General features: G+C 38.0%; 1 protein-coding gene and 1 long non-coding RNA gene across 3 annotated transcripts; both read right to left on the reverse strand.

Moving 5' to 3' along the window:
• Nucleotides 1–5,353: 5,353 nt before the first annotated feature.
• Nucleotides 5,354–19,622, reverse strand: LOC140942526 (uncharacterized). Of its 2 annotated transcripts, none has more exons than XR_012166548.1 (6): nt 19,480–19,622; nt 18,844–19,139; nt 18,389–18,471; nt 18,057–18,151; nt 6,039–17,938; nt 5,354–5,831 (listed from the first exon to the last, which is right to left on the reverse strand). It is a non-coding gene; the product is annotated as an uncharacterized lncRNA (long non-coding RNA). The 2 variants fall into 2 exon arrangements; XR_012166549.1 differs by having other exon boundaries at nt 19,342–19,483.
• A 1,729-nt stretch (nt 19,623–21,351) lies between these two features.
• Nucleotides 21,352–26,820, reverse strand: LOC140942848 (uncharacterized). The gene is made up of 5 exons (XM_073391861.1): nt 26,672–26,820; nt 24,348–24,493; nt 23,654–23,729; nt 22,703–22,829; nt 21,352–21,896 (listed from the first exon to the last, which is right to left on the reverse strand). Exons 1-5 carry the CDS (start codon nt 26,779–26,781, stop codon nt 21,504–21,506), a joined length of 852 nt encoding a protein of 283 aa, XP_073247962.1. The 5' UTR covers nt 26,782–26,820; the 3' UTR covers nt 21,352–21,503.
• Between the last annotated feature and the right edge of the window lies 1 nt (nt 26,821).

The following is a 26,821-nucleotide window of genomic DNA, read 5'->3' on the forward strand; positions in this document are numbered from 1 at the left end:
TGACCCCCATTTTTTATTTCATGATTTTAATAAGGACAGTGCTTCCTTTCAGTGAGAAAAAAATTGGCACAAATCTATGTTCCGTTTTTCGGCAATTTTACTAAATTGTACGGATTGAGCTACCTCGTGTCGAATAGCGCGTGTCCAATTTAATTCTACTTTGGAGCGTAAAGTAAAAACAAGGGCATTAAAAGGCATTTTTCTGGTACGTAAGTGGATAAACGATACATTAAAGTCAAATTCTGTGCGATACCACATGCATAATTGAAAAAATCTTTCCTTTTTGTCTAGTTTTGAGCTGCGGGCGGTTTATGTCAAAGGGTCCAAAATAGCCGTATTTGTCAGCATTGTGACGTCAAAACGAGCACGGTGACCCCCACTTTTTATTACCTTTTTATCATCTTGACTTGTTACATCAGTGTACCAAGTTTCGTCTACAATCTGTGTTAGGTTCTTTTACTAGAGAATCACCTTCAGTCGCGCATTGTAGTTTGAAAAACGATAGTAATACAGGATAATGGTATCCAAAGAAAAGCTGATTTTGTTCAGGATAAGGAAGCAAACCAGGTATTAGATTCTTTAAACTCTATTTACCTTTTAGCATCTTCAGAACTAGGGATAGTCTACTGGATTCTTCCAGTCGTTCTCATTAAATTACCATGTTCCGGGCGTTCAGTTAGTTGGGCGCGGGCGATAAAGGAGTGTGGCAGGGATAAGGCGGGGGAGTGGTTCCCTCGCTAATGCCCCAGTCTCCCCTCGTTTTTTGCTCGTTCGCCGCGTACGATTTAACTCGCTCCCCACCATCTGAACGCCTGGAACAGGTTATATTAGAGAGCTTTAAAGTGATTTTTACGGCAAACGTGAATTTGTACCACGTGACCAAGTTTTCATCATAAACCTGTCGTTTATTGTTCATCATAACTACTATACACGGAAATCAGTAGTGTAAATGACATCACAACAAGCTTTATTGATTTAGTGATATGATATCTCTCGCTTTAAGCTTTTCTGATTCGCTAGTTTCATTTCCTTAGACAACGCCTATTTTTACGTAGAAAACGCATGGTCTCTTAAGTTTAGTTTTAGTTGGATTTCGTCGTCTTCATGTGTACATCATTGTAGTCTATTTGGATAGTTCATTTTTTGGTACTTAGAGGCAAGCGGGAACCGATATGTAAGTACATTTTATCCGCTGTAGTTTTGTCTATCTGGCGACTCATAAAGTATATTCCTGCAAGAAGTTGTTGTAATACTCAGTATCTCGTACCATTACGTGACTACGCCTTTTTGGGTTTCAAGTAGGTTCTTACTTTTTAGTTCGGCGTGGGAATCTCATTTCTTTTAGTTTATTTAGTTTTCGTGCCTTTGCAAGCGTAGTCCGTTCTCAGATTTATTTTGTTAGTTTCTTAGTATAGTATTATTCGCAGGAAGCGACCATTGTTTTTGGGAAGGTTTCTTCACTCCTGCATACCCAAATTTAAGTTGATTTTATTCCTTTCGTGAAGTATATTTAGTCTAATATTCTAGCTGGTAAATTTATTATTCCTGTATTTCAATAAGTATATTTCTTTTGTCTTATTACGCGTTTTTGGCAAGGTTTTTATACCGGAACAGCTACGAAAATGAAAATATGATTGGAATGTCAGTAAAATGGTATGTTATCTGTTTGCCAAACTGTAATTGTAATTGTACTTTAGCTTTTAGTAATTATTTGTTACGTTGCATTATATTTCAGTTTACGGTTCGATTATCGTCAATAAAATCACCATCAAGGACTAGCTCGTAGTTTCGTGATCATAGTTGATTCATGATCGACCAGTAAAATATACCCGCTCACACGGAGTTTCGCCGCCACAAATAGTTTTAGCCGTGTGACAAGTGGCTTCTCCTACAGTCGCAGCGTATCACCCGTTACAAGTAGATTTACACGGTCAGGAGCCGATTTACACCAGTTTTACCCATAAGAATTTGTTTGGGCTGTTTCATCTTCTTATTTTCTATTGACGATTTCTCAACTTGAATCTGACATTTGTCGTTTGCCGTAAACGAGATTAACCTCAAATGCTTGTTGGGCAGTAGCATTGGTTGGTGCTAAAACAAACAGGTCCCAACGGTTTTCCTGCACGTACAACCAGAGACTGGAACCCCTTACCAAATAGCGTCATTGAAAAGCAGTCAGTAGGAGGCTTTCAAAAAGGCCGTCGTGTGTCATCTTTAAAAACGTTGACGCTTTTTTAATACTGGCACCATAACTGTATTTTTAACATGGGCACATACATTTCTGCCGTGATGGGATATACCCTTTGCAGATTATACGACTTGAATTAGATTAAAGCAACGTATCTGTATAGTTTACATGGAGGTGGGGGACCCCGACCAGGAAGGTGAGGTAACCCGGTCAGGTGGGTTAAAAAAGTAACCCACGTTGTCATGTAATCTTACAACGCAGTCACCCCCATAATGGGGAGTACTGTACAGTACCGCAAATGATCCCCAACCGCAAATGATCCCGAGACCGCAAATGATCCCCAAAATGGACCTCAAACGATCCTCGACCGCAAGTGATCCCCAAAGTCGACCGCAAATGATCCCGAAAGAAAAATAGGAATGACTTGGACTCAAGTTAGTGGATCATCTTGTCGATTAATTATTATTACAATAAGTCAGATTAAAAGCTAAATTTTACTTCTCAAGTAAATATATAGCCTGCGAAGCGCAGACGCATTTCCGGTCGTCGCTTCGCTCCCTCCGAAAAATATTTTTCGGAGGGAGAGAAGCGACGACCGGAAATGCGTCTGCGCTTCGCAGGCTAGTAAATATATGAATAAAAACTGAATGAAAAAATCATTCAAGCGTAAAAACGAAGTCAGTAGGCAACACGACTTTTACCTCATGCTAAAATACTGCTTGTTCCAATGACTTTTTTCCGGCTCTGGCAGGTAGATTATACCTCTGAAGAAAACGTTTTGACTGAGCAAATGTGATTTTTGCCGCTTATTTCATACTGAGAGGTCATGACACGCATTTTCTGCGGTTATTCAGGAGCACCCAACGAGAATATAGGTCAAAACCACTTAAACATAGCATTGTTAAACGTGTTTTAGTATTTAAACGGTAGATATAGGCATATTTTTATCCCCTAAAATTTTTTCATCTGTTCGGATTTCCTAGCTGAAAGTCTAGTGATCCGAAAATTATAGGGATCAAAACTTACCTTTTCGAAAATTTCAGTCAGAAAAAAGGCTCCCAAAAATTCTAGGTGACCTTTTTAGGGTAAAAATAGGTAAAAAATAGGCAGTCATGCCATTTTTTAGATGTTCGAAAATCCTAGGAGAGGCAGGAAAGCAAGAAATTTTACAACAAATGTTCCGAAAATTCTAGATCTCAAATCGTCTTCCGAACAGATATTTTCCGAAAATTGTCGTTGGGTGCCCCCGGTTATTGTTGTTTCTGGTCGGCATGATTTGCCCTTTGATGCAAGAGCATTTCCTTTGACCTCTTTTGAAATGCAGTGCTCTTCATTGCTGCTAAATAAGGGTTTTAGGTTGTTTAATTTTCTCCAAAGTGCCTCCTGGATCCGAATAATCATAAGCGACTTTCTTTTAGTACGTGAATGTGACGGTTTCCTACGATGTTTTGTCACGCGATAACTACCGCTTAGCGCCGATATAACTATTCACAACACGTTCATGAGCTGTAAGAAAGTTGCTATTTCGAAATAAATCGAAACCTGTGGACATTGATAAGTTCGGGGGCATTTTGACTTGTGTTTCTGTTAAATCATGCCTTGTTCCGTAACGGGCACCTAAGTTACGAACAAATGTCTTGCTGTTTATCACGTAAAATTAACATTTCAGAGAAAAATTAAAATGAAATATTCTGGCTGATTAATTTCACGCTTTCAAAAAGATCAGTAAAGTCAATAAAGCTCTTGTTATGTAGAGGGTGCTCGGCTTTATATTCCTCAGTAGAAAAGTTGAGCTTCTAGGCGTTAAAATAATAGATTTTTTTCTGCGTAACGTCCTGCCTGTCTTAAATTTTTCAAAAGACGAAACATTCTTGAACAAAAATTGAAGCAATCGACAAAGGAAGAAGTATACGGTTAATACCATACCTTTTCAGATTTATTCAATTTTTTTTCGCCTTGTATAAATTGACCTGAGATGTAGCGTCCTCCTTGCCTTTTTCTTTAAAAGGCGAGAGAAAAAGGTTTCTTTTTTATAATCAGTCCTTTTTTGTAATCAGTCCCATAAAATCCATTCCATTCCTCAAGTTTTCACGGGATCATTTGCGGTCGAGTTTAGGGATCACTTGCGGTCGAGGATCATTTGCGGTCTCGGGGTCATTTGCGGTACTGTACAGTACCCCACCTACCTGGGGTCCCCCACTTCCTTATAAACAGGCCCTTAGGTGGTTCGACTGGATTCGGGTGATACCTCCCCAGTCTGAGCACTAAGGTTACCACAACTGTATTATGCGAAGACGAAAATTTCTTATGATCTGTGTTTTATTGCAATCGGAGTCGTCATGGCAACGTAATGACGCCATTGCGTTGTTTATTTATCTTTGTGTTTCTCTGTACCAGGAGTTTTTTTTTAAAGACATCGCTTTAGGGAGTATGTAGCTCCCATAATTGCCTCGAATTACGGTAGAGTTTGATCAAATCCTATAACAGGCTAGAAAGTTTAAGACGGAATCCATCAGGAAACTGAGTAATTTCAACTTTCAGTGGACCAAAACCTTGTACCAAGATAGCTTAAACAAGATCGCATTCTTTTGTTACATTTCTCAAGACCTATAGATATAATTAGTTATCTGTAATAACACCAAAGACTATTTCTCATGGCAGCCCGATCGGGAGAAAAAAATTGTCAAATTTCACAAGAATTGTGAAAAACTGGTAAAATTCTGAAAATTTCATATGCAAGATGTCATTTCGTGAAATGTTCTTTGGTGTTATTACAGATGGCTAATTACGTCTATAGCCCTTGAAAAATATAAAAAAGAAAGCGACATTGTTTTAATTATTCTGATACAAGGTTGTTTCTACTGAAAATTACAATTACTCAATTTCCTGATGGATTCCATCTTAATTTCTGATTGGCGGGGCATGGCACGAATTTATGTAAAGGGGACTGGGGTAGGTTGAAACTAAGGGCTTCTTATCTGGGGAAAAATATAACTCCCACACTTTTCACTGGTGTAAAAAAATATCAAAGATCTTCCCTGACGTTCTGAAACATTCGCTGACCTTAAAAACGCTTGTTTTTTCACAGACCGTGACAATCCTTTCATTGTCTTTTGGTGGGGATTTTCATTCAATGATTACAAGGAACAAACAAAACTTGAAATATTCATTCATCCAACACATTTATTAGAATCGTGATAAGAAAGAAAATACAACTGGCCAAACTGAATTATTTTTATAAAATTTTATCCAATAATTACACATAAAAGTTTTCAAGAAATTAAACTTACAATTCAAAACACCATCTTAAAATGCCAAACAATAACCAATCTTGGAAAAATGCCAAACAAATACCAAACAGCCCCAGGTAATGGTAAATATCTGCTTATTTGAAAGACAAAGTTTAGAAACTTTTTAACTCTGTGCTGCCTGCCGGCTGCGAAAAACCAGACTTAAAAACCCTTGGTAGGGAAAAAAACAGTCTGGAAACATAGTCCTGGACCCAAATGCAGAACAGCTGGACACCCAGGCGTGTCACGAAACACTAGCTTAATACTGATTAAACAACAGACAGCTATTCTTCAGAAAACTCTTCCTGTTTGAGTTCATTGAGATGCCTTTTCAATCGGGTTATCTGGATTTTCTGTTAAGAGAAAATATTGAAGACATGTTAACATTGAAGTTGTACTCACTGCAATATGGTAATGGTACAGGTTCAGTAATTAAAGTATTCTTGTAGAGGAACTGAACTGTACTGAGATAAAAAACTTATTGACATGTCACATCTTCTAGCTCGCTACATGTATTCTACTACTCTCAGAAACAGTAAAAAGAAGAAAAAGATTCTCACCATATTCTTGGACTGAACACCACTTCATCTCCCTCAAAATGTTCATCTGACCTTCACTGCATTTCAAACCTGACAAGAGCAAAAAGACCATTCCTTTGATTTGTTTATATATTCACCACCCAAGCGAGACTCAAGGAAGGGGAAGCTCATAGAATTCTGCTCACCTTCAGCTGAAGCTGGTCGATTTGCTCTTCTCCACGACTTCTTCACTGCTCCATTGATGACTGCAATCTTCAGTCCCTAACATCTTAATTTAACCCCTTTCTACCCCTTTTAATCTAAACTCAGCCCATGGAAATGGACACCACTGCATACATTCTCTTTTTTACATACACTTGGTACTAATAATTTCCTTTACAGCTACAAGTGACTTTTCAAGACCTTCACTGATCACTTCTGCGTCAATTTGCCCATAGCTTTTAGTGTTTTATCCCTCTTGCATTTGCTTCATTCCCTAAACCAAACAACTTGCAAACTTCCAGTTTATTTGCTACGTTAGCCTGCAATCATGTAAAGGTCACAAAAATCACTGTTGCACTTACTGACAAAATTATACGCATTACTACACCTATATGTACACCTATATAGTGCTGAAATTTGCTTTAAAGCTGTTGAGGTGGAAGTATGCATGGTTTGCATGAATAAAGAAAACGATAAAATTTCACGTCTTTCTTACTGCGTTGACATTTTGCCCATTTCATCTCTTACGCACACAACTTCAACTATTCAAGCTCTCTATTTCCTCCTCAGGCTGGCCATGAAAACTGCTGTAACTAGAATGAAGTATGCACTGTTTGCACCGAAAAAGGACAACTGATTCATAAAAGACCTTACTTTTTTGGGTTTTTGTCTTGTTCTCTTAATCCATCACTTTTAATGGCATTTCCCTTTTCTCCATTAGGTACTTTGTTAGCTTGAAAAGTGCTACGACTGGAATAAAGTATGCACTGTTTGCACCAAAAAAAAAAACGAATCAAAAACTGAAACTTAACCTTACAAATGACTGGTCTTCATGATGATCAGCTGGTATGTAAATCAACTTATGCTTGCTTTGTTATGCAAGAGATTTTACAGAGATCCCTTTTAACTCCTCTAGATGGATGGCTGCCTGCCTAGCTGACGTTCGCACTGTTGAGACTAGAATGAAGTATGCACTGTTTGCACACACAAAAAGAGCAACAACGAACAAACTAAACCAGTAATATTACATAACATCTTATTCTAAAAAGTTAAATGAAAATGTTGTAAATTTAATATTTTACTTAATTTATTTACTGCAAACTTTAACTTTAGCTACAGAAGGTCAAATAATAATTATTATGCCCTATTCACATCAAAGCTTAAACATATTGAAAAGGTGTTTATTTTTTTAAAAAACGGTTTTAAATTTGTTTTCTTTTCAAAAGTTGCCTACTTAACATTCATTGATTGCAAATTGAGTGTAATTAGGTGATGTGTATAATTTCAGTTGAATTGTCAAAGCTCCCGACCTAATTTACTGTTGCTGTTTTTCATTTTTTTCGAAACCCAGTTCAATTAAACTTGTTTAGTTGGTGTGAATGGGGCATTAGTTGCTTTAATAACATTGTTTCCATGACTACTTTTATGGTGTGAAAAACGCACTCGGAACACTTTACACCCAAACAAGTTATTAAAATTGCAATTTGCTTCAAGTTTTAACTCAATGTAATTCAGCTGAAAAAAATTTGAAGTTGTGGACACTGATAACGAGCAGACAGTTTCTCATGGACAAGTTCAAGGAGTCGAAAACGAAATGAACTAGAAGTGTCAAAAGGCGTTTTCGGACATAGGTTTTCAGCCTCAGGTATTGGGCTAATTGGCTGAGCTCACCATACTCACTACCGACAACATTGTGAAATAGATAAGAGTATGAACCATATGAATGTAGCTGGTTTTAAACAAGAGCAGACCTACTTCAATGCCGACCCAATGCAAGTTTAGTCAGATTAATAACTGCTCCCACGGTGCTGGAACATAAAGAAACATACACTGTTTTCCGAACTAAAAGGATGAAAACAGAAGTGTTACTGTCAAACTTACTATAAGCCACAGTGCTTTTGAGCATTTGGAAGGTAATCCAGCCCATCTTGAGCGAAAACTGCCGAGTGTAGACAGGAACATGTGCAACGTTGACAACAACAACAAATGTTTGAAAAAGCAAACTTTTACCTTTTACTTCTGAAACATCTTATTTCAATTTGATCCCACAATGAAATCATCCTCGAAGGAAGCTACTGAAGTACCGACAAGAACACACAACATTTGCAAAAAGCTTCATTCAAATCTCAAAAAGAGCAACTTTGTACCTTGAAAAAAATTAAGTTTCCAATGTGGATGATGAAGGTGCTTTAGAGCTGCTTATGCAAAACTCAGGAACTGCAGGGTTGGTTATTTGAAGTTAATCTCAAACATCTTGTATGGAAACTGCTAAAGTACTGACAAGAACACGTGCAACGTTGACATAACGACAAATATTTGAAATCAAATTGTACCTTTACCTCTGAAAGATCCTCCTTCAGTTTGATACCACAACGAAATCATCCTCAAAGGAAGTTACTGAAGTACCGACAAGAACGTACACGACATGGACAAAAAGGCAAATCTCAAAAAGAGCAAATCTGTACCTTGAATGGACGACATGAGAAGTGCAGGCGAAGTATTAATTTTGGTAAGTACAGTAATCTGGGCCATCTTGAATGGAAGCTGCTGAAGTACTGACAAGAACATGCACAACATCGACAGCCAAAAATGCTCGAAAAAGAAAACTCATACCTTTACCTCTGAACGATCTTCTTCCAATTTGATCTCAAAATAAAACCATCTTCAAAGGAAGCTACTGAAGTACCGACAAGAACATATTCGACATTGACGAAAAAAAAAATATTGAAAAGAGAAAATTTGTACCTTAAAAATGATTATGTTTCCAAAGTGGAATGGTGAAGGCACTTTACAGCTGCTGTATGCACGACACAGGAACCGCAGGCTAGACATTAATTTTGGAAGGTAATCCAGGTCATCTTGAATGGACGCTGCCGAAGTACTGACAACATGCACAACATTGACGAAGACAAATGTTTGAAAAAGCATATTCGTACCTTAACCACCTACCACGTACCTATTGTGTGGTTCCAGAAAATATCCATACCCCCCCCACGGATGGTTAATGGAAATTCCTAGGGGGTGGGGGGGCTAAAGGGTAGAATTTTCCGAGGGGTACAGGGGGTGCCCACGAGAATAATTTTCCACAGGGTTGTAAAAGACGCGATCGATCATACAAGACATACTTAAGTATATGTGGATTATTTTGATTTGTAGCACAACAAAAATTAGAAGTAGATGCCCTTTCGAGAAAAAAAAACTTCATGTTTGTCTCAAACGTCGATCGTCTTCTTTGCTGGGAGTTCGCTATCATCTCCACTCTAACGATTTGTCCACACGCTCTAACGATTTGTTCTAACGCTCTAACGGATTGCTCTTACGATCTAACGGTTGATTCTAAGCAGCTAACGATCGGTCCGTCGAACGTTTGACTTTGACGAAGTCTTTAAATAAATATCGTCCTTCGGGCGAATCAATCGCAATTCTCAACAGGTTACTTCTCCGGGAATAAATTCTAGCGCATCGATTAATAATAATTTCTTTATGTCGAACATGTATCTAGATTGTGGACTCGACTGCAGGTAGTCTGACAAAAACTTACGCTACCGGTAATCGAGAACAAACGTCGTCTAACTCGGCGATATATTTCTCGAGCTTTGTGTAAACAACTTTATGCAAATTTCTGTTGACATTCAGTGAGCTCGTCGCGACAAAGCGTTGCGTGACGACCCAAATGAGACCTTTGCTGTATTTTATTATTGACTTCTAATAGAGTACCGTTGAAGGCAAGCTGTTTGTCCAACAGACCTTTCGCCAAATCAACTTTTGCCCGAAAATAATAACGATCTGTTCCTTCTTTGTGGAGAAGACTTTCGATCACGTGCTAGGCAACGAAATAGATCATGTTTCACTGATGTTCATTTCTGAACATGAATCGATGCAAATATGGGACGCAAAATGAATGTTTGCATATTTTGTTCTTTTATAACCGAAATAGGTTTTTTTTGTAATTCCTGAGATTTGTTTAACTGCAAGTGTAATTCATTCAAAGTTAAACTTAATTACAAACATCGAGAGATCGACTTTGTGGTGACTTAAGGACCCGAGGCCGAACAAACGATAAACTTTGTTGTAAGTTAGTTTTCTAGTAGATCCGTTTTGAAATTCGAATTTCTTCACATAGTTTAATGTTAAATCAATAGTTAACTTTGAAGTTATGCTGTAAATGTTGCATTTGAGATGAAACTGTCTTAGACAAGATGTGTACATAGTGAAACTTAATTACAGTACCAGACATCAACTTTTGTCTAACTTTGTCTGTAGGTAGATTCGTTTTGAAATTTGAAAATGTTCACATAGTTTTATTTCAATGAACAATTCAGATTTAAAGTTTTTAAATAAATGGTTGTTTTTTTAAATGTTTTGTTGAGATGACATAAACTTATTAATCTCTGTTCTGCCTCGCGCGTTTCCCTGGAAGGACTAATCAAAAAAGAGAGACCGCTCATAGTCTATCAAGCGTGCTCTACCTACGTAAGAAATACATATTGTCTTGTAAAAGATTACAAATAGGTCAAAGATTATAAGAAAAATGTGTCTTAAGATGAGAACAGTTAATTTTAAGCGGTACACGGTCGATTATCTCTAAATATGGCAAATTAAGACCATGAAAAGGAAAATAGGAAATTCCTGGGGGGTGGGGGGGTTATACATGACCCCTCTGGAACGGAAATTCCGAGAGGGTGGGGGGGTCTAATCGGAAGAACCATCCGTGGGGGGGGTATGGATATTTTCTGGAACAACACATTCTGATTTCTTATCAAAGTAAAACCATCTTCAAATGAAGCTACTGAAGTGCCGACAAGAACATACACGACATTGGAAAAAAGGCACATCTTGGAAAGAGCAAATTCATACCTTGAAAATAATCAAGTTTCCAAAGTGGAATGGTGAAGGCGCTTTGAAGCTGCTGCATGCAAGACACATGAACTGCAGGCTCAGTATTTGGAGACTTAACTAACCATCTTGAACGAAAACTGCTGAAGTACTGACACAAACACGTGCAACATTGGGAAAATGACAGATGTTTCAAAAAGGAGACTCGTACCTTTATCTCTGAAAGATCCTATTCCAATTTGATCTTACAATGCAATCATCCTCAAAGGAAGCTACTGATGTACAGACAAAAACATACACAACATCGGCAAATTTCAAAAAGAGAAAATTTGTACCTTGGAAATCACTACGTTTACAGAGTAGATCGGCGAAGGTACTTAAAAGCTGCTCCATGCATACCACGGGAACTGAGATTTCGGTTTGGAAGGTAATCCGGACCATCTTGAAAGGCAGCTGCCAAAGTATTGACAAGAACATGTGCAAAGTTGACATAACGAACTACTTTGAATCTGTGAAATTTTGTTTGTCGAAGCCAAGAAAGTGTTACTAAAAATTATTTCTCTTTTGTTTCTTGAAATAAACTACTTTGAGTTTAAATAGATGTATGTTACTCTGCAATACCATGACGCTGAATCATTCGAAAACATCTGCTGAGAACAGGCAACGGCAAAACTGATCCATCAAAATCGTGCTCAACGTACATTTTGTATTGTTTGCTGAAGAAAGGAACAGAAGAGCAACAAATGTTGATGATCTTCCTAAAGTACAGTTTAAAGAATCTACCGCCATCGGTTAAACAAAACACATCCAAAATCCCATCTAAGAGTGAACTTGCTGCAAGACGGAACAAAATATGCAATGCTTTTGCAGGGTACAAGGGAAAATAGGACTGAAACGTCAACTGTCATGGGTACATTTAAGTAGTTTTGTAGCAATGTTACTTATTAGTGACAAAATTAATATCACTCCCAGTTAAGGTTTAAATTCACTTCCCCGACATGAAACTAATGTTTTACTTATGTTACGATAAAGAAACTCTATAGTCAAAACAATACTGTTATATTTATTAGATTATGCTAAAATTGTTCTTCAATTTATATACTTTATATGTCATGGATGCTTATACCTGCCTAATGGATCAAAACCATCCATCTTCCTTGGTGAATAACTGTTAAAACTGATGAAAGTATGCATTTGTTTTTCCTAATATTAAAACAGTTATGTTGGAAACCTAAATAATAAATCCAAAAACACTCACTACATTAAGGAAAATGAAGTACTCAGCTTAGGTTGTAACCTTTTGAATTTTTAGATTTTACTAGAATGGAATGTTAATGTGATACAAATGGCAAATTTTAGATACACATTTGGAAGATTATGTTTGTTTCTCTTACACATCTGCCGATACAAAGTTTTTTTTTCTACGAGGCCCCAGTATCTTAGAAACGTTCAAGACTTTCTTATCGATCAAAATATATATATACCTGCACTTTGCACTCTGTAATAACTTTTCAACTAGGGTTGGCAACTCTTGGAGGACAACCAATCACGCATACTTATCGGATATCATTCCAAACACTTCTGCATTCTTCCCACAGACTACACATTCAGTCATCACCCAATACAAACACCAGGAATGGTACCAAGTACACTTGGGAAAGGAACTTTTCTGAATACTGGTCTGGACTAATCGGCCGGGAATCTGCTTCAGCCCTACTCCGAGTTGGAAGGGTGCGATTAAAGCCAATAGTGGGACTATCATAAAAGGGAGAACCCAAACTGTATTTCATACTGCCAAACACTGGAATTGTAAGCCCACTACTTCTCTTTGATGAGGGCTGGTAAAAAGGTTGCTGCCACTGAATCCTATTGGTTGGTTAGGCCAGACTATTGCACTCTCGAAATACCATCTGGGGAACTCGGAAAAACAACATTTCACAAGCGCTCAAGCCCTCTGTACTTGAAATCTAGATAAGTTCATCACATTTACAATGGCCAGGCCATGAAAGTTGTGAGAGTGATGCTTGGTTCACAGAAGAAAATCGTCAAGGTTGCCTTACTTTTCACTTGTTAAATGACTGGTCTTTTCCCCCACAAGCACTCTGAAAAAAACGCTAAAAAACACACCCACACACACCAAGAGGAGACAATATACGTAAAAAAGAAAACGATTTTAACAAAAATTGATAGAAAGAAAGACTTACATTCCATGTTTTCTAACCCTATGTAATCTGTGAATGAGATGCACGCTTTGGAGGTCCATATTGTCTGAGAAACACCTTGATACTTTATGACAAATTCCAAGGAATTAAAGCCTTCAGTTGACCATTATCCAGAAAATTTTCACACAACAAAAATGATGACTTGGATGATTTTTCTATTACCCCATCTTGTGAATCGCAGTATGGGCAAACGGAACAGAATAAACCTTTAATCACTGAATAGATTTCCTACTTGTACTGGTTGGTGTTGGAACTTGAAAGCATTACTGTTACATTCAGCAAAACTGTTTAGGGTGGGAAGGGGGGTAGGAAGGAAGCCAACTTTGACCTCTTGATACGGTTGCAACCATGTACACTGGCCTGAAAAATATGAACTTTATCTACAAACACACACACTATGGAACCACCATGGTGGTACATAATATTGACTTTCACTAAACACAAACTGGACTAAAAAGTAAACAGACATCTCGTTGAAACACAAACATGTTAAACACAGTCAAATAGATGAAGGCAGATCTTTCTAGCAGATATTGAAATTACCAAGATTACAACAAATTTTAAGACCAAGATGTCCAAGCCCTCTTATGTAATTCACAAAACCAACAAAGAACACAGTTTTAACCAAACTTAGTAACGTTAAGCGGTTACCGAGTGTTGCTTGAGAATCTCTCCTTTATACCTGCACTATCACACCTTCACGCTGCCAAATAGCAAAAGTAGCACATCTATCCCATATAATACCATGACAGAAGCTTAATGAAATTAAAATTTTGAATAAAAGTGGTCACAAATTACCATAACAGAAGACAATGATAGTGGCGTCAAACATCCCTGCAGTTCTTTTTTCCTTTGCATTGCACTGCCTCCCTTGCTATACAAACTGGAAAGGTTTTAACACTTGCACTTTGGGCAACAAAGCCATCACGACAATTTTGAACATGGAACTTCCGAGACTGTCTTCTTTCCATTCTTTACAGAATTCAGGCCAAACACAAAACAGCCCCTGTCCTGAGACGGTATGACATACTGGACCATTGCAAACGGCAAGATCTTTTTGGCTAACCCAGAGTGGTCTTTGTACGCCCAAGGTTATCGAAATGGTTTGAATCACGGAGTCTACAAACACAGAATCAGCCCACAGGACGATGACCTTTGCAATATTGGAATTTACCATGCTATGCTGAAATTGGCTGGCTGGAGTTAGTTTTATCAACCTGAAAAATTGCTTCAAAGCACATTTTCCACACAAAAAACAAAACTACCAAGAATATCTTGGAAAGAAATAAAATAGCATTGATGAAGTCAAAGGATGCGGCATTGGTTTGTATACAAATTAACCCAACTTTACCTCTGGAGTACACAGAATTAAAGTCTTGAACTTTGCAACAACTTTCTTTCATAGTGGTGCATGAAGAACAGGACTGTTCAAATTTGGCTTTTGGTACAAATACCCCAGGAAGATGGGTGGGGAGGATACTGGTGAAGAAATTTCTACCAGAAAATACCACAAATTGAAGTCGAGACAATGAGGACGAAACTGGTACTGCTTGGTCACATGAGGTTATGGTTTCCTTTAAGGTCTGCTATCTATGGACTCTTATTGCACCCCTTTTGGTGTTACTTGATACTTCAACTTGGCTCAATACTTCTGTATGCAAAGGACTTCACTGAACATTTTGGTAACAAGTGGCTTGGGGTATGACCATTTGGAAATCTTAAATGGAGATCAGTAACCTCACCAGTGATTTTCCCGTTTCTATGTGATGAATCCTAGAAGAAAGTGCTTTGCACATACACACTTTCCTTCACACATGAATCGCAAATTTATCAAGGACGTATATTTTCTTACAAGAGCTCCACTGGTCTCACTAACTTCAAGGTGACAACACTAGCTCTAGGCTTTACAGATGGAGAAGCATATTCATGACTGCTATTCCCAACTCAGCAAAATGGTGTGGGTGGATAATAATTATGGGCTCAAGTAGGTTGAAATCCCCAGGATAAATGAGTTCTTTTTAGCACACTGTCTCTTAAAGAATGGCTTGCTTTGAAGCTTGGGGCCAGAACTGGTTTGGAACATCACATCATGATTATTAATCTAAATTTCTCCCAAATGACTCAATTTGTTCACAGTCTCGCATCATAATAAATAGACATTGATACCTTGTCTGAAAGACAGCACAGACAGTATGTTCGCCTTGCACAAATTACCCAATAGAAGATCTCTTGGGAAGAAAATACAGGCATGGATGACTTTTTCAGAAGTTCAGCATTAAAAATCCACAAAAACTCAGTTGATCTGCTAAGATGATGCAACAGAGAGAGAAACTTTGTGGTCAGCCCTACATCCTGGACTATCGCTTGTTCATGCTGCAAGATGGCAAAAGTAGCACGCACATTCCAAAGAAGAATTCTTTACAAGCTTGAAGAACCAATCACAATTTAAATTTACCATTCCGATTGGACTTGCCGGACTCCTTTTCTTGCGAACTGAAAACCAAAGCTTAAAAGCATGCACACTGTCGACAACAAATGCAAAACTTAACCTAGAAAATAGGCTCCTTGACATTCTTTGAACTGGTAGCCAAACGTTACATTTTGAACATAAAGAATGTGTGGAATTTTTCCTGCAAACTCAACTACAGAAGTTGGAAAACTTGCTTGAGCTGCACTGCCAAGTAAATGTTTCAGAGCATTGAGTAAATTTCCCAACCAGAGTTTGCATTAAACACAAATAGCACTAAGTTGGAACTTTCCTGGCTATTCTTTGAGATTACCAGAATATAACAGTGAGCAAGGGAGAGTACCACTTCAACATTTAACAACTTACGGGTATCTTGGTGGTGGTATGGCTGTAAGTAGAACTTGCCCAAAATTTTGGGGCGCTATCGCTTGGATTCTTTGGTTTAGGCAAAACCCGACCATAGATAAATCTTTCTTGAAGTTAAGTAACTTTCTCCACATTGAATCATCAACTTTTGGTAAGTACATCAGACTGTGTACATCCTTCAGCTTTATGATTCTTGAACTGAAAATTTTCCCAATCCAAACGACCCTTCTGAAAAAGGCTTCAGATCATGCATGTACTTTCACACATATATAGAAAGAGCTGTTACCTCATTGTCAAGTTAACAGGCAAAATGGTTTGCTGGCTCTACACAATTCAATTTAGTGCCTCAACAAGATGCAAGCATCTGTATGGATGACTGTTTCAGAAGCTCTGCTTTTATTGTCTCTATAACATCTGCCCTGGTGGCAACAGGAAAGGTCTTTTGAAGCCTGGATTAATAAAATGCTCATGCTGCAAGATGGCAAAAGTAGCACGCATATCCTATACACAACAAACTGACTTTACCCAAAATTGTAGCAAATATACATGCTAACAGATTTGTAAACAAACACAAATTTACCTTAGCAAAATGATGAAATTAGCTTATCATTACACATCCAGTTAAAGTCTTTGACTGAAATCTGCCTCCTTGCATAATGAACTGCAAATGCTTTAGAACAATGCATACTTTGGGGAACCAAAACCAATTTCTTATAATAGTCAAGCGGGATGTGATGTTTCAAAATCCCAGTACGGCAAAACTCTTTGGGTGGCAATCTTTAGGATGATGAATGAACTGGAATGACGATAGCAATCAAGAAGTCTTGGGTAGAAAGAGCTGGAGTTGACTTCTTCTATTCAGGGCTTTGCACTAAGGTGCTCATACCAAGGAACAAAACTATCAAACCAGAAATTGGATGGCTTGTGCAATCCTGGAACTTTATTATCACTTGGAGGATTTGAGATGGATGGGTCCATGATTCAATTTCTGTAACTCTACAACTTGGAGCACACCAAACATAACCCAAACTCATTGAACTACAATATTGAGTTACTCTAAGTGGAACACTTCTTACTGCAACTTTACACCACATTGCTTGAATTCAGTCTTCCTGCGAAGACAATTGGCTTTTCTTTTTTCCTCAAGATCCTCCCAGAAAGATCCCTCCACCACTGTTTCCACAATGACTTTAACTGCATAACAGTAGAGAAAAAAAAAAAACCCTACCCATACATTGAGTTACACATGGTCCACACCCCCATTAACTGTGCTAACCACGGAGTATACAGAATGAGTGATCAAAGACATCCCACGAGTTACTTTTTTAGTTCTTGAGAATATTCATCTAACTCCTACATCTATGCCCATAAAACAGTTCCACTAAGACATCGCATCCTTTGCCTAAAATTATGTTGTATGATGACTTCTCACAGGCAAATTGATAAATGAAGACCAAAAATTATGTTGGAAACCAAGACGCAAGTCTTCTACGAAAGTGATTTTCCTGCCTTTCCCCACTTGAAGCCAAGAGCTTGATTTCTGCTTCCACTATACCCTCTTTAAATTAAATCAGAGGAACAAATGTTGCACAAACCTTAAACTATGTAATTAGTAAAACTACAGATATATGCAGCAGTGTCGAATGTTGAAACATGGGCTGAGTATCTACACATATTATTTTGGCCCTACAACCCAGAAATATTTACTTCACATCAAGCTTACAATACTATATACTCAGGATAATACAAGCCTTGAAATGGCTTTTTAACTGTCTCTGCAGGACTTCTTCCACCAAGGAATGCTCTTTATGATGTGGTTCCACAACAAACTAATAAAAGTCAGTAAAAAAGACTTCTTAAGACTGCACTTAAGCACATAGCAACAGTTGTGGGTTGTCAACTGAACATGTTAATGCTTAAAAAGAGAGGCAAATGCTTGGCATTTACCAAGTGACATCAGATCTCTTCATCCACCATTGTCAGTCTTTGCATTTCCATCTGTGGATGACAGCAGATGCTTTCATCTTCACCTCAAAGGCAGGCTTCAAAAGAAATGACTAAATCAAAATCTTTGTTATCTGTTATCCAAGTTTAATCTATCGATGTTTAGCTTCTTCCACAATGAGATTTACAAGGTTGAAATTTAAAAATTCTTCAGAGTCACCCGTATGGAAACTGGGTTGCAGCACATTTTACAAGACCTTATTCCTCTTAGAGTTGACCTTCACATGATTAAGTCTTTACTATTAATATTAGCCATTATCATTCATAACCAATACCTTCTAGAAGATTTTGATGTGTTTACAAGAGCGAGTCAAGGATGCCACAGCTGGCTTGTCAGCTGAGGAAACTTAACTTGTTGCTGTGAAAACAATCAACACAAAATTAAATCATATTCAAGTAGTAAATTTAGTTTAATTTGAAAAAATTCCTCTTTTATTTACAAAAATATCAAATAAATAATATTTACAATTTAACGAGTTTCCCATTGTACAAAATTTTATCAAACTGTCAAACATTGAAAAAAATTCTTGAAAGTTTGATCATGTGCTTCCTAACTATGGAAATATCAGTAAAAAAGTCTAAATTGAAACAACCTAGTCAACATTCAACTCTCTGGTTACTTTCATCCCGAACTCTTCTCAACAGTGGCGACCTCAATGATCTGAAATCACAGGAGCATTTTTCCGACTTTCACAACTAGTACTTAGTTTTTGAAAGAAGTCGTCGATACCTAAAAGATCTTCGTCATCTTGATAAGACGCCGTCATATTCCACCCAAATCCATTTGGAGAGCCATGCCATTCGTACGTTTCGTTTTGTTTCCGACGCTTGACTTTCCTCATACATCTCTCCGTTATCTCCTCGTTCAATCTTTGAACCGTAAGTTCCAACACGGCGTTTCGCAGCATATCCGGATCCCTTTTCCGCTTGTTGGCTTTCTTCTTCTCCAAAGATGTCGTCAGTAAGGACCAGAGTTCTTTGTCCGTACATATTGAGTGCTTTCCATGTCGAGGCCGACTGTGCATGCTAAGTCGCACGAGACAAAACGAGTAAACAAAAATTTAGACGACGCACAAAGATTGGTACTAATCGTGCCACCGTTCAAACGTTCGTTTCATATAAATTGAAACTTCAAGTTATCTCTTTCGATGTTCGTGCTCTACGACAGTTTCTTCTACCCCTGCCTCAAACGACGACAAGGACAAACTCACAAAGAGCGATTAGAAACCGAAGAAATTAACTGGAACGCTGTCCTCTAACAACAATCTTCAGCCGTAGTCCGTTTGGTTTAGAGAATACTTGCGCTAAACGCACAAAAAAGTTCAGTTAAACAGATAAAACGAAGAGAACTAACGATACAACTTACTTCTGCAAGCGATGCCCCAAACACTGAAGAAACGCAACAAACGTTCTTCTTACGTTGAGGCACAGATAACCAGCTAAACTAGCAAAACCGGTTTTAATCACGTTTTTAGCCAATCATATGCCCCGAAAATAACATCATCATCCAATCATAAGACACGTAAATAATAAATGTGACGTAAGAGTTACGTCATCGTGTGTTTACGTGCGATTGCAAACTTGCTTCCGGTGTTTCGTGTGTGCGTTGGGGAATAAACCGAGAACTCTAAATATAGACGATAGACGAGAATTTTTTTTACGAAAGGGATTGCTTATTTTCCCTGGATCCATCCATACTGCTGCTTCTTCCTCTTCGATTTCCTCACCTTGCCTTTATTCTAAAAGTTCTGATTTTTGTGTTTGATTATAGTACGTGCCTACGTACTTGAAGCTCTTCCCTTGAAACTCATGGATCCCCTCACGAATCGAGGAAAGGACGTAAGAGATCAGCTGATAGCGTGCGTAGCATGGCGGTTTTTGTCTACGCAGGCTAATCAGCTGACAGATAAGGGACTCTTAAGCCCGTTTTAGAAATTAAGAAACAGACCAAATGAAACCTTCCTCAAAATCCCCTTACAACGACTAATTAACATAAATCAAAGAAATAACATCAGCGGTGAAAAGCTGATTCTTCATTAGCTGCTGCCTTAGGCCATGCATCCTCCTTTTTTTCTCCGTTTAGCGTCGTCCGACCGATCCAAATTTTGCGCATTTTCAAAAAAAAAAAAATGAAAAATAGTAACGACGTAGTTAAACCATTTTTCTCTTGAAATAGTCCTTTTAATCTGAAAAATGAGCTTAGTAACAGTCTAACACATAGAGAAAAACAGGAACAAAAACAGGAACGATTTTTACAGGATATTGTGTGCATTTTGTTAATTCAAATATGTGAATGTTGAACGTCATCCTGAGGTACAAGGGCCTCCTATTCCGAGACTTCTAGTGTTTTTTTTTTACGGTTTATTTTTTTCAAACCGACCGACCGTCCCAATCATCAGGAAACGCATTCGACGCTAAACGAAAAAAAAGGGGAGGGGGGATGGCCTAATAGGAAAAAATAATAAATAATAGGGGAACCTTGTAAAAGCCCATAAGGGTTTCCTAGTTCCCTATATTGGTGTAATTATATATCTGTTCAGTAATAAGGTTGATGTTGTTGTTGTAAAAAGGAAGGTTGAAAAGGTTATAAAGAGGGAGCTAGGGGCAGTATCACTTAAACAAAGTTTATGGTTATTGCTATAAGTGTTAGTTTCTCGAAAGTGGTGGCATGGATATTATCCATGGTGGCAGTAACTTTTCGGGCCAAGACAGCTGTTTTATGTTTCCTGATGTTTCCTGATGTTTCCTGTGTTTGCATAATTTTCAAGATCAAAGTTTCAATAAATTTGGAAAGTGATAAAATGAAACTATCAGTTAATTTGACTGGTTTATGAGCTAAGAAATTTGAGATCAAATTATATTCTGGGTATGCTAACACAATAACAGGACCTGTTTAGAAGGAAGGACACAACAATAATAAAATGGACCTGGTATCTATATTGGTATCTATACTGGCTCCTGGGCTAATGGCTGGCCCACTTTAGGGGCACAACAATTTTGCCAGTGATAGCCTTCGAGTACAGCCACCCCTCATCACTCAGTCTCTTTCACACCGTTTATTATTTAAGCCAGGGAGTGGGCTGGTAAGATCCATCAGAAAGCACAACAAAACGTTTTGATCTTTTTGAAGGAAAACTAAAAAAGTCATCAACCCTCTAAATGTGCTTTTACAAACTTGCAATAATTATTGATAGCCCCACCCCCCCCCCCAAAAAAAAGAAACTCAAAGTAGTAAGTATGTGAGAACGAAGATACAAAATGCAAGCTATTAAAAAGCTGGAAGGTAGTACAGTATAGGTTGTTTTGTGAATCTTTACAAGGACTAAAAAGACCTCAAAAACTATTGTTGCTTAATTAAATATTAAACATTTAATTTGTCCCCTAACATTATCATATTTCTTTCATCATCCAAAGAGATACTGCAAGAACAGTCCCTTGCTGTGAGGGAGTTTGATGTAAATGATGGGGGATTGGTGGAGTAGGAGGAGGAGGGGGTGGAGGCGGTAGTGGCAGTGCTGATGGACTGACTGTTTCTTCCAGCAGTGCTGATGATAATGATATGCCATCAACATGACAAATGTTCTGGTGTTTATTTGAGTGATTAACAATAGAGTTTACTCCACAGTGGCAAGGATTACTTATTTTTTGTCTACTTTGATGATCATTAAGGAGGTGATTGTTTTTCTCTCTAAAATTTTTGATCTTGTAATTGTCGCTGTTACTTTCGTTGTCCTGTTCCTTTTTTGGCATCTGTTCTTCAGACTGGCCTTGTAATATAGCAAGCTGCAATGTTCAATAAATAATATTGTTATTTTATTCAAAATATTTCCCCATTTCTGACTGGTTAAAATGACACGTACAACAGTTGAACATCCTCGATCTACAGAATCCTTCATATCCTACTCAGCCTCATTCAATAATTGCTAAATCACTAAACTTCAGCAGCGTGGTCATCTTAGGGTAGTCCATATGGGTAGTCCACGGGTGAAGTTCATGGACCATGGGTCAGTGTTTACTCCACCACCCTCAGATTCAGCTGCTCTTGACAGTTACTTACCAAATTGCCTTACAATGAATCCTAGGATCCACCCCATAGATTACTTTTAATTTTAGTAATGACTTTCATCAATTGGAAAAAGACACTGGTTTAATAGGAGTAAAAATTCCAGATTGAAATTGAAGAATGAAATCTTCCAAGATATTTTAGTCTCATCCAAAAAAACAAACATTGATCAATTAGGTTCAATATCACTGATTCTTTTATGAGCTCAACTCTGCAACAGTTTATGCCTGTTGGTGAGCTATTACAGGAAAAAATAACAGATTCCCATTACTGGATATTTTAGGGTATTTAAAGAATACCCATAAAAATCCGAAATTTGGCAAAGTGAGACAAGTCCCAACCAGGGAATTCCCAACCAAGTTCCCTGGTTGGGACTTGTCTCACTCTTTCAAATTTGGGATTTTTGTGGGTATTCTTTAAATACCCTAAAATATCCAAAAATGGGAATATGTTATTTTTATAATTATATAATGTTAAACACAGCATGATCAGACTGTTAAGAATGCATTAACCAGCTAAGACTCACCTGGGAGGAAGTAAAAACACTTGAACTGGTTTTCACCGGAGAAACTTGAGAACAGAATTGATAACCAAGATGTTCATAAAATTTACACTTGTTGGTCGTGGAGAGATAGATGGCTGTACAACCTAACCTACAAAGTAAATACAAATGTAGGAATAAACATTGTTTCTTGAAGGGAATAGTTAAACTGTGTCTTTTTTATCACAAAAGGGGAGGCATTATTATGACAAATAATGGTGCATTTTATGTCCTCCTATTTTATTCTATAGTAAGCTTCTGTTTGATTTGTTCTGTCAAAAGTGCTTCTTATCTGGTTAAGATCAACCTGCCTTGAGGGATTTTTTAGGTTTTGAAGTTTTAAAAACATTATTCAGACTCTCCAGGAAAATGATTAAGTGCCCCCAAGGAGGTTAATTATTATAAAGCCCCTATCTCAACAAAATTATGTCTTCTACACAATGATCTTCACATTTTCCTCTGATGACAACCTGTTCTAGGCATTCAAATTGTAGGGAAGGTACAAAAGGAAGTGAGCAGGAAAAACAGAGAGGGGTTAGGTAGGGAGTGATCGGTGAGCCCTCTCCCTCTCTCCCTCCTCGTTTTTTTCTCATTCTCTGACTTCGCGCCTCACTCCACTACCTGAATACCTGGAGCAGGCTACCATGATAAAGATAATATTACAGTACGGAAAGTTTCAGCTGTATGACATTTGTCATTCTAATCATCCCTTATAATTTACTACTACTAGCGACCAACATTGGTTTTCTTATATAGTGGCACTTGTAGATAAATATATGGTCCATGAGAAAAAATAGAATGATAGACAAGTGAAAACAGTCTTGGGCCTGAAACAAATTCTCTTTATCAGTACCACAGAAAAGAAAAAGAAGACAGTGTACAGAATATGCATCCTTATATTAGGGTTTAAAGGGTTAAAAAATCAGAGAAACTTACTGTGATGCATGTGCTTCTGTGAACTCCATGAGCTTTTTTCCAAATCCATGTCCTCTTTTGGCCTTTTCAATCAGTACTGGAAGAAAAAACATTATTAATACAGACCTTGTGATGGAGTGCAAAAAGATTAGAAAATTGTCTGGAGTTACTAATACAAACACATCATCCAGCAAAGAAATCTAACAAAAATGCAGCAAATAATTTTTTTAGTACATGTATTATGCCCAAGACCAGACGCTCTGCATGATGTTTCCAATGCTAATTTCACAAAAATGAACAATTTTTTGTATGCTGATTGGTTGAGAGCTATGGTTGATAATTAGTGCAGATCATGGAAATGACGTCTGATGGTCGTGCATATTTAATTTATTATTATGGCAAGCGCCCAACCCCTGCTGCAGACCCCTCCTGGTTAAAACCTCAAGTTTTGTTCTGTACTTTAAGGGATTTTCTTTGAGTTTATGGCTTTCATTAGCTGGAAACCTACCTTCTACCTAACAATGTAATTCTATAAATTTGTAATCAAATTAAAGCTGCCATTTTATCTGGTATGACAAAATATGTTACTGTTCACTGCTACCATCAGGTTTCACAATCTTAAAACTTCTTCACAAATTGAGCTCACAACAGATAGATAGAATTACCTTATTATCAAGGTACCAGTTGAAAAAAAAAATCAATAAAATACACTCACCACATGATAAGAAAACAGAAGTTGGTTTTCCAAGAACCTTGTTAAGTCTGCTATGGCCAATGACTCTGGAGAGATTTTGCTGATCTGTTTGAAGGAGAATGAGTGAGCAAGGAAAATCCTCTTTGTTTTCAGTCAAATAATGAAGCCTGAAATAACATTTTAAAAATTACAAACTGGTATCCAAATAAATGATATTTGAATTAACTTGAAATAGGCCTTTCCTACATTCCTGTAAACAAAAGCATATTTCAAGAGTTGTGTTGTGACAGATATGCAGTGATTTGTATGAAATTGTCACAGACATGCTAATTATCACAACTCTGGTGTGAGTCTCATAATTTTTTATCTTTTCCCTGCAAGTCTCAAGGGTTTCAGGGAAAGAGCACCTTTTCGGGATTGTCCACAAACAACAAAACTGACAGTCATTCCTGTTGCCTTGATGGCACTTCTGTCCAACACTTTGTCCATGAAGGTGACTTATCCAGAACAAATGATCCCTTGCTATAAGTTTCATCCTAGTGATTACCTATTAGAGTTAAAACTGGGACCACAATTGAAGCAAGGTGATATCGAAATAAACAAATGCGATGGAAAAGTGTTTGCTTAATCTTGATCTGGTAAAACAATCTCACTACTTTTTGTAGAATCTCTGGAATGTTTTTTCATGAATTTCCTTGTTTTCCTTTATCAGGGGTTAAAAGGTCTGCTGTCACCTCAAGCCTCAACCTTATCAGTTGTATTTCTTTGTGTTTGCTCACAGGAGGGGAAATGTGAGAAAAGGCTGCAGCTGCAGTTTCTCCGGCTCCAAAGGTTTGTCATCAAAAATCATATCTGGGATGAAATGAATGGACCCTACCAGCAAAGCTTTTCTTTCACTTGCTTAATTTTGATGTATGCAAGAAAGAATAAAGTAAGATCTTAAGCGGGCTTAGTTATGACCATTGGTTTATCAATAACTGGATGGTCCCACTTGAAAAAACCAGTTTGACAAGAGAAAACAATATTGACTAGCCCAGAAGTTTGAGCTGCTGCGACTTCAAAGGTTTGATGTCATTCAGGCACCACCTTATACCTGCCAACTTTTGCTGAGATATAAGCGTGAGATTTTTATCCTGGGAGTGCTGGGATTTTTGGAGACGACATGATCATTTCGGAAGATTCCCGAAGAATTCCGAAGTCTTCCGAAGAAGTCCGAAGTCTTCCAAAGACGTCCGAAGTCTGCCGAAGGCGAAGTTATCAACAAAACGCTTATCCACAAAATCAGAGATTGCGAGGAAGGTATTGTCATTTATTAGTTTTACACATGGTTTTGTTCCTTACATGGGTCTGAGTTAACATATTTTTGCAAATTGTGTCAAGCAAGACGGCAACAACTCACATTTTTCAATCAGGCGTGAGTAATTGGCCCACAAGCGTGAGCCGGCGTGAGATCGAAGTTTTCAACCTGCAGGCGTGAGACTCACGCCTAAGGCATGAGAGTTGGCAGGTATACCACCTCCTTTTCTCCTCCTGTTTCGAGAAGAAGGAGGCTCTTCTCGCTGAGTGAAATGAATAGTGTACATGATTTTGAACATCAATGGCAAGTTTTGAAATGTAGACTCGTGCACATGTGTACCCAGCTTAAAAGTGCCTGTCTTTTGCAATATTGTACATCTTGCAGTTTTCCTTCTTCCACCCTATTAACAAGGCTGTGCTCTAGCAGTGCCCGGTGGTCCCTGGCGCCTAACTTTTGCTCCCAGGTGGCCAGAAAATCTTACTCTTTTCAAAGAAATCAGCATACTTGGTACCCTGGGTGCCAGAGGGGTTTTTTTACAGTGACGAGCGAGAACAAATTTTTTTCTGGTTTTTCATGATCGCGACTTCACTGCTCAATTTTCGCCGCAAACAACAGGAAGAAAAACCCTCTGGCACCCAGGGTACATACTTGGCACCCTGGATTTCACAGGTTCAAAACACTGCTTATGAGCTCCCTTCAATCACGTTCTTAGAGCATGCACAGCCTTGATAAATCTAGCCTCCCCGCAGACGTCCTTTGGGGTTCGTTTGTCAAGTGAACGCGTGACGAACGAACCCCAAAGGACGTCTGTGGGGAGGCTATGATAAATCTTGATTTCCTTGAAACTTAGGAAATATAATGAATATATGGGTTCAAAATTGTATGTTGGGTGGGGGGAGGGGCTGGGCATGAATGGTTCAAAAAAGCGCAACAAATGAAAATTTGTCTCTGCACTTGTCTATGATTTTTGCTCTGATCGTAAGTCGATAACCATTGCTCTCCCAGGCTGGGGGTTTATGCTCGATTGAGCTTTTATACATTATCTCACCTCGCAGTAAGGCTTAATGGCCATTCCTTATTCAAGAAGGTAGCAGTTTCTTCGAGTAGATCTGGATTATTCCGTAAAGAGACAACCTTGACCCTTTCACGCTCAGCCATTTTTCTTACATAGAGTACTTAGTCCGTTTGTACCGTCATG

This window comes from Porites lutea, chromosome 7 (assembly GCF_958299795.1).
Source record: "Porites lutea chromosome 7, jaPorLute2.1, whole genome shotgun sequence".
NCBI classification, from domain to species: domain Eukaryota; kingdom Metazoa; phylum Cnidaria; class Anthozoa; order Scleractinia; family Poritidae; genus Porites; species Porites lutea.

Bases quoted from the DNA above. Each gene is read 5' to 3' on its own strand.
- LOC140942848 (XM_073391861.1), bottom strand. From the start codon at position 26,781: ATGGCTGAGCGTGAAAGGGTCAAGGTTGTCTCTTTACGGAATAATCCA. The intron at 22,830-23,653 runs GTAAGTTTCTCT...TTTACTTTGTAG, and splicing joins ACAGAAGCACATGCATCACA to GTTAGGTTGTACAGCCATCT. The intron at 21,897-22,702 runs GTGAGTCTTAGC...TGAACATTGCAG, and splicing joins GTGTTTTTACTTCCTCCCAG to CTTGCTATATTACAAGGCCA.